The 17714-nt window shown below is 36.7% G+C and overlaps 1 protein-coding gene across 2 annotated transcripts in view; it reads right to left on the bottom strand.

Annotated features, from left to right (window-relative positions):
• Positions 1-17714, bottom strand: part of LOC113235415 (proton-coupled amino acid transporter-like protein pathetic) — a 105700-nt gene that overhangs the window by 32331 nt on the left and 55655 nt on the right. For both annotated transcript variants that reach the window (XM_026471096.1, XM_026471097.1), the window contains exons 3-4: positions 6398-6481; positions 3676-3826 (exon numbers count right to left, since the gene is read on the bottom strand). In XM_026471096.1, the coding sequence (XP_026326881.1) occupies positions 3676-3826; positions 6398-6481 (235 nt within the window). The remainder of the gene's footprint in view (positions 1-3675; positions 3827-6397; positions 6482-17714) is intronic.

Raw genomic sequence — 17714 nt, forward strand, 5'->3', positions numbered from 1 at the left:
CGCACCGAATTTGGTAGTAAACAAGTTTGGTTTGTCCGAGAAAAATATGTCAAAAAATAGCCACCAGAGTCTCACTGTAATCCAGTTTTTGTATTACCTATGACAATAAGCAATATTCTAGGATTTTCAAGCTATACTTCAAGATACGTGTTACAGGGTGTACTATTTTCAAAGTTCCACGTGCTATGTTATTGCCTAAAAACTTACACAAAAACACCATATTTAAGCGATTTTGGGCACCTCATCGCCTTAATATCTCCAATAAGGAGATCTCCAGTTCCAATGGGGAGAAAAGGTATTTACATAGTTCCAAATTGTGATGTAAATACTTTTTGATGATTAAAAATAAAGACAACCAATGAAAACAAAATCACAATTTTTTTTTAAACACACTACCGTTGTTGTAAAGCAATTATGATACCAAATCAAGGGACAAACAAGTCGTGTGCCACTCAAAGGTTTGTATCGCAAAGATCTGAGGAACACTGTACCTGACACTCACGGAGACATAAGTTGACAAGTCTCATGTGCCTATAATTTCACCAGCATCCTTACCCTTCAAATCGGAACGCAGTAATGCTCACATTACTGCTTGGTGGTAGAAATAAATAAGGTGGCAGTATTTTCCTGGACAAACTCTTTCACAAGGAGCTCTTCTGCCAACTAATTTTAAAGGAAAAGTTTGGATACGCGTCATTTGAAATGGTATAAAAAGAAATGACTCGATACTCTTAACCCGGGTACTTACTGGCGAGCTGTAACTGTAACCGTTGCATGTTATGTAACCAAAAACCATAGTGTGTACGTGATTCGCGAGCTTGCCGCAAGTGGTACACGTGCGGTTCACAGTGAGCTGTTTAATTGAAGACTATTTCAAGCGTACACACTAGATCCTCGTTACTGTATCTGCAAGTTACAGTTACAGCTCGCTAGTGTGTGCTCGGCTTAAAGTGTTACAAACCCGTGACCATGGGGCGTGAAACCGGTCCGAAATAAGGGAAAACAAAAAAAATCATACCGTCATAATTATTAATACATCTCTATGATGCTGGTAGCTGTAAAGGTACCTGGCTGAGTGAAGAAATAGGTTTCTTCTAAATGGCGCTACGGTAAAAAAAACATTCGTTCCGTGGCTTAGTCGGTACAGCATCGGACACGGTTTGCTGGAAGACATTACTTCAATTTCAGCCGGATAGAAGGAATTTCTTCTTAGTGTTCGATCTTTGTGTTAATAATTATAACAAACTACTTAGTGGAGTAATTTCGCAAAAATAATTGAATATCATGGTGGTCAAATATCATGACATTCAATAAAACTTAAAAAATAAAACATACCGTGGTAAGAAACCTGTAATTAGTTACAATCATTTAGGTAGCGAATAACTACGAAGGTCAATCTATAGTGCCAATATAATCATGTCTATATTCATCATTATCATGGACCCATTAAACATAACACTGCTAGCACAGTATTCCAATAAGGAGAGGGGGATGAAGAGGTTGTAAACCGCTAATATGCGACCAGGATTAAGCCAGTAAAATAGAATACTTCTGTCCACATAATTTGTTTCATAAGTAAATTCGAAAGAAAAAGAAAGGCTGTAACAAGAAAAGGGTACAAAAAACAGGTACAACGTTACAAAACACTCCCTTCTTAAATACTAAAAACGTGAGACAGACTTACCCCGAAAAGGCTGAGTTATACAATATTACTAGGTTAGATTGGTATTAAAATTGGCACATAATTAAGGTTGAGAACTGGTGCAAGGATCAAAATTAGACGAACAGCATTACTCGCTTCAGCGATTAAGCAGAGAGTGACGACGAAACGAAAATAAAGAGAGAATGACGGGCAACGGAATTAGAAAACGATTCAAAATTTGAAAACAAGGTCAAGTACCAGAGAAAAGGTGATAAAAAGGCGGAATGACAATGGAAGAGGTAACCTCTAGATTATAATCCACCACACTGTCCAAATGCGGATTAGGGAATTTACACGTTTTCCACGATCTGTGAACCGTCTTCGAGAAACACGTTTCATTCCGACGTATTTTCCTTTACTACAAAACATTCACAATGGTGCGTAATTTCGAAATTAAAGTTAATGTACCAACGATCGCACAATTGAGAACCGTTCTTCCGTTGGGTCATTAAGCGGCGGTAACCATTTGCCATTATCATAACACGTCAGATTCCCACACTTATGAAATCTTACATTACGAAAAAGGATTACGTCCGAGTGTTTTAGAACAGATGGAAGTAATTAAATACAACAATAGGGGATGTATAATAAATGAACAATTTAATGTTGCGTCAGTGTCAGCATCGCCGTATTCCGCTTTTGAAGGGTTACGGCGCGTGTACACGCTAAGAAATTCGACGTCTCTGTTACAGAAAAGATGAGAATGGTCTTGTACACGACAATAAATTTGTCGGATCTAGCTACGAAAATATGTCGTGTCTGTCGCAGACAAAAAAATGATGAGTATATACACGATACGAATGCTTTCGGGCAGACGTGTGTAGGGTAAACATGTCAGTGCATTAACGAGTCTTCCAGGTAGCTGTCTTTTTACTACCGACTGTGGTAAGAAATATGTTGACTACTAAGCAAAAAAAAAATGGTGATTGCATATTATATAATATGCAGTCACCATTTTTTAAGTATCATTTTGTATAGAAAAATTTATAACAAAAGAAGATACAACAGAATTTACTGGATTCTTCCAATTTTGCAACAAAAAGATGATTTTGGTGCCTTCTATTTTACATTGCGACAACACGAGGAAAAGTTTTTCAAATATTTCATTTTTTTCTGTATTTCTCATTTCTTGAAAATCTTCAATACGAATAATAAATATTTCTCTCCATGCCTCAAAAGTACGTCGTTTATCTTTATTTACGTCGTTTATGTTTATCGTTCCTCTACTAAAGGTATAAGTAAATCATACATTTTATTAGTCGCAATAAACTTTGTGGTGCTACAGCGGTACTTTGCAACACCAGTCCACGCGCATAAACGTTCGTTTGCTGATATTGCGCCCCATAGAATAACGGCAGAGCGCGTCGAGTCTTTTTAAGATTTTTTTCTAGTCTGGCGCCGAGGCAGTGTACACAGTTCGTGTCTAGAAACGACACGAATTCTTGCATAGAAACGGCGACTTATGTCTCAGGGTGACGGGCGCAGTAGCAGTGCGCCTCAGATCTTTGCGATTTAAAGCTCTGAGTGGCACTGCAACTGTTATGGACAGGCGTATAGCTTACCATCAGGTGCACGACTTTTTTGTCCCGTCACTTGATATTATAAAAAAAATCACATAATTGCGGGTATTTTCAAATTTTAACGTGTGGGTCGAGGGTCGAACAATAAACACTGTGGGTACCTCTTAGAGAAGTGAGACATGTGTCGGGTATATTTTTGGTAGTGGTGACTGTGATTGCAATAGCGTCAGTAATTTTATTAATTTCGTGCGGATAAAGTGTGATAAAATTAACTGCATGAATAAAATTATCAACGATCCCAGTGAAGGCTGTCTTCACTGGGTTCGGTGAATAGCAAACGATTTTTTCTTTTTTCATTAACATAGAATTCTGCAAAGTAATGCCTGATTCTATTAATCATTTTTCATTAAATAAATCAAGTGATTGTTTGTCGGTATACTTTAAAAAACTTACCAATATATGTATGGCATGTCCGCAAATCAACCCCACGAGGATGGTTCCTATGGCTCCGACGAGCATGCCCGCGTTCTTGAAGGCAACCGGCATAGCTAACACTCCTGATCCCAGCGATGCCTTAAGCAAGTTCGCCAGAGCACCGAAACTCCTGCAATCAGAACTTTACTTTAGAGAGTTAGAACTGTGAATCAAATTGCATTTATTTTACCAGAATAAATGTTTGTGATTTATGTGGGAAAAAAATTACATAAAATGTCTGAGAGTTTTTTTTCATATACTTGCAACATGGCAAAAAATATTTTTATATTTTATAGAACACCTGGTCAAACAAAGTCGAAATTTTTTTGTCCGAAATAACTTTTGTTCGAATTTTCATTACACCGAAAACCGAATTATAACGAAACAGTTCTTCTTTCAGAATATGTTGAATGTTTATCGCAAAGACACGATTAGGTTCGGTTAGGTTAGGTTAAATTAGGTTTAAAATAAAAAACATTTTCCTCTCAAAATTACTGTTGAAGTTATGAAATTTCGACCAAAAGTTATTTCTGGAAAATGTCATTTCGGACTACTGATAGGTAACCAACTTTCATTCAGTCTTCTTGCAAATTCAAAATAAAAATACGATTACATAAAATAAATGACAATTTAACATGTTTCCACTAAAAACTTTTTTAACATTATACATATGTATACTGGGTAACAACCTAATAATCAACGAAATTTTTAACTAGCATGTTCACTTTGAAATAGCGTAAAAAAACAGGTGTTCTGGTTCTACGGCCGTAAAAGAGAAAACGTCGCTTAGCAAACAATAGGGTACAAGTAAAAAAATGCCGGTTTTTATATTTGAACGTTTTTCAAGCGAAATAAAATGTGAATACTAATAAAGATATATAGCCAACCTTTACAATTATTTGTTATTTGTAAATAGAGCACCTATTATTAATATTAACTTAACAAATCTTATGTACTTTAATAGATGCAAAAATTATGCGAAATAAATGAGCGGTGCTGTTTGTTAAACGACGTAACAGCTTTTAAGACAATGGCAATTCTCGTAGCTCTTTTTAAGGAAGGCTTAAAGCCTTACGGTAGCGGTATTGAAAAATATATTTACTTATATGACTTGAAAAATGTCTGACATTGTGTTTACTGTAGCAAACCTATTGTATACATCGCCATAGCCAAGTATGAGCAAATGGTAGTTCCCTTAAATCACGCTAGATGATGTTGGTCAATTACGCAAATTACTGAAACGCGATGTTAAGACTTTCCGTCGAATTGTGACTAATGTGCCGCTTTTTGGTTTTCGTAGACAATCAAAGCGCCTATTAATACGTCAGCAGGTCGCGTTCTTTTCGAAACTGTTGTACGAACCTATCTAACAAATTGATTTCATGCTTGGTACTAATGCCATATAGTGTTATCTTCGGTACCGTATTCGTCTTTCTGGGAAAGAGCGCATGAGAATGGAATCTCTAACGCTTGAAGCAAAGGCCTTTCACTGGATTGTGGATGGAATTTTTAATATGTTAGTAATTTTTTTTAATATGATACTAAATGACGGGACGTACAAGTCGCGTGGTGGGAAGCGATACGCCTGTCCATATTAGTGCAGTGCCACTTAGAGCTTTAAATCACAAAGATCTAGGGGCACTGCCACTGCGCCCGTCACCCTTAAGGCGGCTTTCTACGGCATGTGACGTACGGGCGAGCTCGCGCCATAGAACCGTACAATATGGGCCTGCGCCGGCACGGGCGGCATTCTTCCCCTGACGCGACCTTTCAAACCACCTGAGCAGCCATTCGACAAGGCGTGTCAAGAGGCGTATAGGTGTCTCGGAATTAGTGACGGTGAAGCAGCAGAGCCTTGAACACCGCCGTTAAGCTGCCTGCTTATCGGTATCCTACAGGATATATCACGGAGAGTGTACGATGAATTTGCTTAATTTGATTCCGCCTTCCTCTTTCTATTATCGGGGGACTAGACGTGGGCTGAGTTTTCACCCCTATGATGTGGATATTCCCAGGCTTCGCACGTAGCGTTTCGCTTCCACATTTATAACACGGCGAACGGCTAGAGAGGGGAATTCCCTACCTGCAGACTTGTTCCTCGACTGCTATCTTTTGGACCTTTTCAAGGCGAGAGTGAATAGGCATTACTTAGGTGTGCATGCTACGTCATCGACCACATCATCACTTTCCATCAGGCGAGTTGGAGGTCAAATGCGCACTTATTTTTTAAAAGCCTGCATTAGACATAAGTTAACATGTCCCATGTACCCGTAATTTCACCAGCACCTTTCCCTACCCGAACTCAGTAATGCTCATATTATCTTACGTTTGGCGGCAGAAATAGCTGAGATGGCGGTACTTCCTGGACGAACTCTTTCACAAGGAGCTCTACTGCTACTTACGTATTATCTAAGTATTTTTGGCAAATCATAATATGCCACACAACCAGAACCGTTTCCTGGTCTCAGACTATATAATACCTTGAGTATCAGGGCAACGAATTAGATTTGAGTCACCCTGAGATATATATTAACAAGTCCTAAGTGTCATTTCAACAGCACTTTTAGCCACCACCGGTGATTGTCGCTTTACTGCTTGGCGGCCGAAATAGGTAAGGTGACAGTATTTCCCAGAACGGCTCTTTCGCAGAGAGCTCTATTGCTACTAAACGACTATTTTGTATGGCCGTTTGAAAACTTACGAAGTCTTTGAGTTATGAGGTCTGTGATCTGCCGGCACGTAAGGATCCAAATCCTCTCTCGAACCATGGTACGCTAACTCTATCCTGAAACAAAAAAAAAACATTATTTAGTAAAACATCAAATTACATTTATAGCTGCCTTGAAATAATTAAAGCGAGGTATTTCAACACGACCCTAGATTTTAGAACGATGGTGATTGACGAGGCAGATGACGGCGCGGCGTGTCATTAAGCCGGCCGTTTTCTCATGCTCCTGCTGGATGCTCCTACTGTCACCTATATATGTAATTGATATTGTAGTACTGTAGTATGTATGTTCTCGATTCTCTAAGCTTATCAGCCTCTACAGTGAAAGATATTAACGCATTTCCATATATTATATAAACAATGAAACAAAAGTAATTTTATTTGTTATTTTCGCATGTCAGTGATTTTCTGAAGACGGAATTGTATTTGATAAATAAATTTCAAATGTGTGATAATATTGAAAAGCCTACACGTATAAAAAGTAAAGGTGGAACAATATTGTTACTCTCAGTTTATCAATTTTGATATTTTAAAAAAATTTTAGTCCAGTGTACCTATTAGATACGACGTCACGATAGGAGCACCCATTAGCAGCATATGCAACGCTGGACAAAATTAAAATTTTGGTATAAATGTGAATTTAATAATAATAATATTAATAATGTATTTATTTCTCTCCACAAACATAACAACTGCACATGAACAAAAGTAAGATAGACAAAAATAGTGTTTAGATTATGTTTGCAAAAGACTGGTACCTAAACTAAGCATAAGTTTGTAATATAGGATACCAGGTCTCTCACCACAGACAACTTTCTCTTTCTCTTAATACTATGATTTCAGAGGTTAAAATTAAGTTTAAGATTAAGGTTTATATACAATAGTGAAAAAGAAAACAAAATTTAAATGTATGAACTAACTAAACTAACAATACAGTTTAACGCTAATTTAATACTATAGGGCTTCAGTTGAAAACCAAAAGTTAGCAGGTCCTCTTAGGGTCGTATTCCAGAACCCTACTCAATAGAGTAGGGTTCTGGAATACGAAATTATACTCAAGTCCTTGCGTTTAGGGTAGTATTTCTAGTGCTTGAAATGATACTCAGATCCTGACTTGAGCATTGAGTAGAGTTCTGGAATACGGCCCTTAGTACTTAAATATCTCCATATAAAAATGATGTACAAAATTAGATATTTAATCTTAAACAATTCGTTTTAGATTTTCATATTAGCCTGTTTACAGTATATTATATGATCGGATACAGTACATCCTATCGCCTAACACATTAGCACATTCTTTAGACAATATGAGGTGTATCGTATATTTTTTGTATGACCGTTATTTAGTATTAAAAAACCTAAAACATTTGATGTAGCAAAACAATTTGTCCCGCTTCTCCTCCGGTGACCTGCGGTAACTCATCCAGATTTATTTATAAGTAGGTATGTTTTTGAATTATGCGGTGATAACAGTATGTGATATTATTAGTATCATATTCCAATGCCTTAAATTTATTAAATGCAAAGATATAAAAATGTAAAAATAAACAAATTGCGAAATTATTTGTTCAATGTTGAACAGAAAGGTCTGCAGCCGTAGCAGCCTAATGGTTTGGCCTAACGCAAGCACTGGTCGGGTATTCGAATCCGGGCTTAATTAGAAATTTACTAGCTTTCGGTGAAGGAAAACCTTCTTGAAGAAACACACATACCTACAAAGCAATCAATGAGAAACTGGACCGATTTCGGATGTCGCTTGTGCACTAAGTCCGATTCCAACCCAAGAAAATACGAATATCGCTCGTACACCTTGTTACTTGTGGACCATTATTTCTCGAATTCGGAACTGATACGAACCGGACGTAGCGCGCAAACGTTTTTAGTCTAGTACAGGAATGAAGACCAATTCTATGTGCGCGATATACACTGCAACAAGTTGTATTTCTAGTGCTGTATTTCATATTTATTACGTATACATTTTACATGCACAATTTTGTTGTCAAATAAATTAGTTTTATTTCTGATTTGTATTTTATTTTATTTCATGATAATGTGTGTAAACTTCTTAATCCGGAATGGGCCCGCGTGGGATCTATACCCGAAAAAACATTTTGAAAGGGAAGAGGATTAATAGAAAGGTGTCAATTAAAGTCATCTGTGTGTATTTTCAGTCTCTACGTTTACAATAAATGATTTGTTTTGAAATAAACACAATCATTAAAAGTTATACTTCTGACATAGACAAGCTCAACGTCAAGGGCGTATTGCGCACGCAATACGTTGCAACAAACAATTGTAAACAAGCACACAGACCATGTGGCAAGTCAGATTTTTTAATTTATCGAAGGGAAAGGCAAAGGAAACTGCGTGCAAACAGCCAAGTTTGGTGGGCATTTTCAAGAGCCAACTCTTCTTTTGTAATAAAATTCTTCATTGAATAACATCGACCTTATTTTTTCAAACTCAACACAGTTATTCTTTCAGGATATGTTGAATGTTTATCGCAAAGACACGATTGGGTTCGGTTAGGTTAGGTTAAATTAGGTTTAATAGAAAAAACATTTTTCTCTCAAAATTACTTTCGAGGTTATGAAATTTCGACCAAAAGTTATTTCTGGAAAATGTCATTTCGGACTACTGATAGGTAGGTAACCTATAATCATACATTCATAACCGAGATACCAATCCGCAACACTGGCGCTGTAATAAGAATATCAATAGATAAATACTGCATTTGATAAAGGTTATTATGTCTGTGCTGGTCTGCCGCACAGAGATCCCGGGTCGGGAGAAATATTTTTATGGCCTACATTTATTTCTCTCGTGAGTTTGGGTGTAATTTGTGGTATTCTATGTATGAGTCCATGGCACCCGCGGAACAGGGATTCCGTAGAGCGGGGCTATGACTATGACCGTTATTTATTTATTATTTATTTCAATATCGCACGAAATAATGCGATGAACACCCAACTTTTTTCAAATTATGTTTACAACCTCCTTTTGTTTTAGAAAAGAATAAGTGCGCATTTAACCTCTGTAAAGATCTGAGGGGCACTGCTACTGCTCCTATCAACCTGAGACATAAGTTGACATGTACCTATAATTTCACCAGCACCTGATGGAAAATAATAATTAGGTCGACTAAAATAATTGTTGATAGTGTAGGTATTGATGCGCCCCGACCATTGCCCTACTTGTCTTATTTATTATATTTTTATTTACTTGTCTTATCATTCTACGGTTTGCACAGTGGTTGCATGAGAATGAATTAAATTGGTTCTGATCTGGTATCCTTAGTACCAGAATACTCTAATTTGAGATCAGGTACTTGGTCTGACACATTATTATTCGCTTTTGGAAGCTAAGTTATATCATAATTTTTACTTAGTTACAAAGAACACGTCAGATACGGCAGTTAGTGAAGGAAGATGAAATATTGCAGATGCGGGTCTGGCAGACAGCGAATTAGCGGTGTTAATGATACTTGCGTTAGTATCGCCTCGATATATCAACAACAAAATATGCGTTTCTGATCATGATATGAGTACCAGTGATTGATGTCAATCGATCTGCCAGTAAATGGTCAAGTTAACCCCAATCTATGTACAATCAACACGTAAGTGTTCTTTACGCTTACGCTTTAAGAACCACTATTCCATAAAATTGCTTTTAAGGTTACATAATATATAAAGTCATAATGATGAAACTAGAGCTCGCGTTGCATCATTCGACAGAGGAAATTGTCTATAATAATGCATATTTTGTTAATTGATGTGGTGTAGTAAAGTTTAATGATTGCTGGTAGATTGACGGCATAAATTTATAGAATGAATGTGGATGGAGGCGTGGGCAGAGGTAGACCTCGGCGTATATATCTCAATCAGATCGGGGATGTCCTAAAAAGGCCGGGTTAAATGTAAGTAAAACGGGCATGTATGAAGAGACTGATGGGAGTGGAGGGGGCGAAGGAGGTTTGTCAGGAGCGAAACAGGTGGAGGTCCATAGTCTCTGCCTAACGCGGTGGGAGATAGGAGTGATGATATGCATGTATGTAAAGTATGTAATAGTCTAAATGAAACGAACCATTGAACGACTGCTCATTAGTGAGAGATCTGTGTTATGGATAAGTACATTCAAGTCTACGCACTAAGCACATATCCTCTTAAGGCTCCTGGTACATCAAAATATATGTAGGTAAGGGAAGTGAATCAGACCCAGATCCTATGATCGCTTAAAATATCGCATTCAAGCGCTATACGTTATATGTATATGGTTAGAAAAAGTTTTTAAAAATCTCGGTTGCGTTTGGGGCAAACTGAGAGCTTACTTGCTATATTAGAAGATTTTAATGTACATTGGGCGTTTGGTGTACAATGTACATGACAGATTATATAAATATTTTTTTTGTAAGTGTGCATTTAACTCCCTTCTCACCTGATGAAAAGTGACGATGAGGTCGACGATGGATTGTGCCCACCTAAATAATAACTATGCACTCTCGCCTTGAAAAGGGTCAAGTTATAGCGTTCAGGGAATAGTCTGCAGGTAGGGAATTCCACTCCATAGCCGTTCGCCATATAAATTAATAGCAAGGAAAATGCTTTGGGCGAATTCTTGGAATATCCACATTATAGGGGTGGAACCCCAGCCTACGTCTATTCCCCGATTATGAAAAGGGAAAGGCAGAATTAAAACAAGCAAATTATGAATAATGATAGCGTTGTGGTGAGAATATACGAGAATATGGATGATGCGTCTAGGTGAGTATATCAACAATATGTGTAGTTTGAAGTGGTTGCATGCCTAAAGAAGAAAGCTGGGCTTAGTGGGCTTAGTTTTGGGAGGCGCTAAATAAAAGAAATACTTTTAGTTTCTAGATAAATAACATTCCTAATAGTTCAATTCATGAATTAAACATGCATGAAAATGCATATCACGATCATATTAAAAATGTTTTCCTAAAAAATAAAAGAATGGAATTTTATACTTATGCACGAGTATCTAGCAATTTTGAAAAGTAAATTTTTCAAAGAAAAATATTCAACTACGTCATCGTTATTCCAACCGACTGAACCGGACAAATGTAAAATATAGCCTGTATTTTTATGTTGTAGATCGAAAGGGTAAATATTTTATAATAAAAGTAACATACATATCTTATATTAAAGAAATCCATGAAATTTTATTTTTCGTATCATAAAGTCCAAAGTTACTGAAATGCAAAAAATAGATTGTATATACAAATTTTGCAGGCTGATTTCACATCATATTTTCTTCATATTCACACACTGGCATTCTTAAAGTAATGCATCCAAATTAACCGCCTTGATAAAAGTTTAAAATAAATAGAAAGTTTTGCCATCTCCTAAATAATCAATCTTTATAAGATACGAGTTTGACAAAGAAATGCATCGAATCTAGGTTTATTTAGTAATAATATACTCCCGGACACATAAATCGAGTCACCTTGCATTTTTATTCTTAAAAAACAGAACACAAAATTATTGTTATCACTGAAGAAAACAGTTTTCCCCGGTTTTATAAATTAAAAATTTCAACAAGGTGTCATGGAAATGACGTTTAATATACCAATTTCAAAATACCTTCGTAGTTTTCGATCAATCAAACATTGTCTAACCTTAGGCCAATTAATACTGAAAATGCAAGGTGGCTCGACTTACGTGTCCGGGAGTGTATTAAATAAACCTAGTAAAAATAAACATATTTAGTAAAAAAAAACCGTTCACTTACGGAATGCAAACAAATGTGAAATGTATAGATGCGTCACGCTGCTTATTTCTAAAAATTTCTTTTTTCATTGTTTTAATAGGTTTCTGTGTCTAAATACGTATTTTCCTTGAGATAGTATTATAAATTGTCAACTGTTTCACTAGGAAATTTTTGAATAAAATACTTTTCTAATTTTCCTTTGTTTCATGGTAATAGAAAACACAATGTAAGTGAAAAACCACAGTCGGAATAGTGTTTTGTCAATTCGTCTAGCACAAACGTCTTGGACGTCTATATAGCAACTAAATGAACTGCCAAACAATGACACCATTTGATATCAAAGAGGGTATCACTTGATTGATTTGAAACATTGAGATACTTTAATAAAATCCACACGCAAAATGGGCACTGCAACGACGAGTCGCTGAAATCTGAGCCTTGAACACCACCGTAAAGTTGCCTGCTTATTAGTATTTTACAGGATATACCACGGAGAGTGTACGAGGTATTTGCACGAGTTAATTCCACCTTGTCCTTTTTATCACCGGTGGACTAGACGTAGCCTGGGGTTTCACCCCTAAGTTATGGATATTTCTAAAATTGGCACGAACACGCTTCCACATTTGTATAGCGAACGGCTATGGAGAGGATTTCCCTGCCTGCAGAATTGTTCCCTGAACTATATATGTTATCGATTTCATGCAGTCGAGGTCTCGGATAACAACTTCATGCATTAACTGCATGCCGAAACCGAGATTGACTGCATGCAGTTGATGCGTGAAGTCGTTACCAGCTTCGTGTAGTCGAGGTCACGGTTGCATGAAGTTGATTGCGACTTCACCAAATTAATTGCAAAGATGCAGTCAATCTGTTAGCAGCCTTAGTCGCTTTTCCAGTAGTTCATACTCAGTTAACTAGATGGCGCCACTTGATCGAAGAATTTATCACTTGACAGTTATATTTTGTTCAACTGCCTCGGTAGCCAACGGTTTATACCATACCGGTTTATCCAGTGCCCACAGGATGAGGACTGGATAGCAGGATTCGATTTCCGTTAGCACCAATTTGGGAAATGAACTTTTTCAAATTGGTTTTGGTCTGCGTGTTTTGGAAAGTGCCCCAGAGTCAACTCCGTTGCTTTTGTACTCGTATCCATAGTATAGGAAATTTCCTAGTTTGAGATCAGGCAATTGGTGTGGCGATTTGGCACATTATCATTACATCTTTATTTCTGTCGTACACGGGTCTCCTATCAGGAAACGGTTAAGCCCTTAAGCCGATATACACGCCCATTGTGGGTTGAGGACTTTATAAGTTTTCCGAAGGTTTGGGATCCGACTTCATTATTTAATCTTTTTACACTTGTAGTCTATGGGTCAAATATTTGCAGGGGGCTTACAACGCTCTACGTATACAATATAATAATGCTTTTAGGGTGTATTGGGGTTGCCGAGTTTCTGTAATGCCTCTGGTATGTTCACCGAAGCGCGAACAAATGGTTAGAATGCCATGCGAAACTGATGATCGGTACTAAGCAGAGTGCGCGGCAGCTCGAACGGGATTTGACCTTTATTGCGGACAGGTGGAATAGTCCCATGCGCCTGTATCTCTGTTTTGGGCCGTTTTATTATTATTATTATCATCACGATGTCCCAAGTCAACCTATTTCAACGTAGTGACATGTAAAGGAATATGAAAAAGCTAAAACGTTGAATTTAAATTGTAATGTCATCGCAGTACTGTCTAATTTTGCTTGCTTCGCTGTGAGTCGAACAAACGAAGACTAAAGCGTGAATGACGCTCTGTATACGATTTTAACGCCCTATAAGTTCGGACACTTTTTAGCGCGGACCCGACGTCCATATAATTGTAAGTCAATGTTATCATAAGCGTTTTTTCCACACTAGAGTGCAAAAGGTTTTTGAAATTCGATCTTGACGATAGACTGTGAAATTTTTCTTTCGATGAAAAAAAAGGTAATGACACGTTCAACTACGCGATTTGTAGTACTGTACATTACTAATTTATTACTTCTCACAGCATTGCGAGCAACCGAAAACCTGGAATGGACGTGCCAAGAGTGCCAGAACCAGTCAACAAAACGTCGCTCAATTATCATCCCTAACGATGATGAAGGCGATGAAGATTTCAACGAGAGGGAAAGCATGCACATTGATGTCAAGAAGTTACTTACCGATATCTCGAAGGAAATGGAAAAAACTATAAAAAGAGAGCTGAAGGATATAACAGTCTCCATGCAATTTCACTCTGACAAGATGGAGGAATTAATAACAAATTTAGAAGATATGAAAGCTACTATGGCTCTCCTACAAAACAAAAACGTTGAACTTTCTAATAAGAATAACAATTTAGAAACGAGGGTAGGTGCTTTAGAGCAGCGTATACAGGAAATGGAACAACAAAAACTATGCAAATGGATTGAAATACACAATCTTCCATGTAACGAAGGCGAAAACCTCCTCAACCTTGCAGGTAAAGTAGCCATAAAACTCAATCAAGAAACTTCCGATGTTAAACAAGCTAAGCGTTTACCTGGTAGAAATGAACGCCCAGGACCAGTACAGATTGAATTAACTTCTGAACAAAAACAAACATCATGGTTGACTGCCACAAAATCACTTAAAGCTAAAATAACAATCTCTGAGATTATTTCCACAGTTCCCAATCCTAAAGGTAATGAGTCTATCTCATTATGTGAAGCTCTAACACCGTACAATAAACACCTACTTTATACAGCAAAACAAGCGCTTAAAGAAACTCACAGATACATATGGATAAAAAAAGGAGTACTTCGTGTGAGAAAGGAAGGAGACAACCAAAAAGCATACGTTATTCGCTCCGTTGAAGATATAGAAAAAATTAATAATTCAAATAAGACTTCAAAAAATACCCGCTAGTAAGTGTATATAGATAAATTTAATTAATAGTTAAGTAATATAACCAATAATACGATATATCTGCTCACATTATGGATATTGCTTGTAACGATATCACACAAGTATATAACTGTATAAATTTAAAAACCTTTTTAGACAATGTTCCAAATAATGTATCATTTTTATGTACTCATATGAACATTAGATCCATCATAAAAATTTTTTCCTCGCTTGAACAATGCATTTATTCTTCATCACGAACTGTTGATGTAATAATGTTAACTGAAGTCAATATAAATGATGCCCTCAGTGGTATGTACCAACTGAAGGGTTATAACATGTACTCAGAATTAAGAAGGAATAGAAAAGGTGGAGGTATTATAATTTACGTAAACGAAATGCACAAATTTCACGTGAATAATATTAAAACTGAGCACTGTGAAAGCTTAATAGGACTAATAAACACGCCTACAACATACACTGCACTCCTGTGTTGCATATATCGCCCACCTAGTAGCAGTAAATATTTATTTACTAAAGAATTAGAAACACTGCTAAATAAATTGGACCAACGACATGACTTATATCTTTTAGGTGACATTAACATCGATTTGAGTAGTGACCGTCCTGCAAAACATAAATATAACACCACCATGCATTGACCTACAATTATATGGACGTCGGGTCCGCGCTAAAAAGTGTCCGCACTTTTAAGGCGCTAAAATCGTATACAGAGCGCGACACTCCGCTTTAGTCTTCATTTGTTCTACTGACAGCTCGATACTGCGATGACATTACAATTTAAATTTCGAATAGGTTGACTTGGGACATTTTTTTCGTGGTTTTTGTATTAGACCCGTCGTCCATTTATTTGTAAGTCAATGCCACCATGTACAACTACGGGCTAGTTTGCGGGATCACTGAATACACACGCATAGAAATAAAAGACAACAGGCTTTGCAAATCTTGCATTGACCATATTTATGCACGATCCCGCTCACTAGAATTGTACACGGCGGCGCTCGGAACTGTACTAGCCGATCACCGTGCAATCGTCATCGCTGGTATAGGTTCCCCGCCTTCGACGCGTTCCACACGGGCGGATTTTAAATATATCACCAAATATGATTATAAAATACTTGTTAAAACTTTAGAACAAATTGACTGGCAACCTGTCAAACAAATAATATGCCCTTATAAAATATATAGCATTATTGTTGAAAACATCCAAAAATGTTACGAAAAGGCCACAATGAAAATCAAAAGATCTCGAAATAAAAAACGTATAAATAATAAATGGATCTGCAACAAAATTCTTAAAGCCTGTGAACATAGAGATAAATTATTCATAAAATGGATCTCAGATCCTACAAATAAAATATTAAAGCAAAGATACAACTTATCTAGAAACTACGCCAATAAAGTGATAAACAAAACAAAAAATACAAAGATACGGAACGATATATATATGAATAAAGATAATCCTAGAGCATTGTGGCAAATTCTTAACGAAGTTACTGGTAGGGCTAAGATACTAGCGGATACTATTATTTTGAACGCATTGTTAGAAAACAATACAAACACTTCTGACATTGCCAATACATTTGCTGAGAACTTTACTAATGCGATACTAAACTTCTAGATAGTAATACAAATATTTCGACTGTGAATGTATCTTGTAAATTTCAAAAGGCAACGGTAAAAAGTGTCCTTAAAGAAATAAAATCACTCAAGACTCTTAAAGCTCCAGGTATAGACAACATAAGAGCACAAGATTTAAAAACACTGGGTCCTATAGTAGCCGAAGCTATAGCTTGCCTTATAAACACATCTGTCAGTCAAGGCAAATATCCACAAGGCCTTAAAACTGGAATAGTTAGGCCAATACATAAGAAAGGAAGTCAAAGTTCTTACGATAACTACCGTCCAATAACAATACTTCCAACCATAGATAAAATAGTCGAAAAAATTATATCCAACCAAATACACTCTTTTTGTAAAAATAACAACATAATAACAGACAAACAGTTTGGATTCCAACCAGGCAAAAGTGCAACACAACTTCTCTCAAAATTTACCGATACTGTATATGAACATCTTAATAACAAAAAACATATTTTAGTAGTATTTATTGATTACAGTAAAGCATTTGACACTTTGAAACATGACACTCTTATTGAAAAGTTAAATGAATGTGGTATACAGGGCCCTCTTAATAAATGGTTTCAAGATTATCTGACGGATAGGTCGTATGTTGTCAAGATTGGGGATACAGTGAGTAAAAAGGTGATTATTTCTAGTGGTACAGCGCAAGGATCAGTCCTAGGTCCGTTACACTACATTACTTACGTGAACGAGTTAGTGACCCTAATTAAAAACTGCGAAATCTATCAGTTTGCTGATGATACGTGTCTTATAGCAGCTAACAAGGACCTAAGTGAAGCCTTAAAACATCTACAATTGGACTTTACGTTACTGACGAAATGGTCTCACGATGTTGGTCTTGTGCTTAATGCAGAAAAGACCAAATTAATGTATATTAGTTCTAGCCAGAATAGAAAACCCTATAATTTGAAACTGATTGCTCACAACCACACATGTCTCCATGCTAACTTGCATAACTGCTCATGCACACCTGTTGAAATAGTCAATAAACAAAAATA

This window comes from Hyposmocoma kahamanoa, unplaced genomic scaffold (genome assembly GCF_003589595.1).
Source record: "Hyposmocoma kahamanoa isolate Upper Pololo Valley unplaced genomic scaffold, ASM358959v1 87, whole genome shotgun sequence".
NCBI lineage: Eukaryota > Metazoa > Arthropoda > Insecta > Lepidoptera > Cosmopterigidae > Hyposmocoma > Hyposmocoma kahamanoa.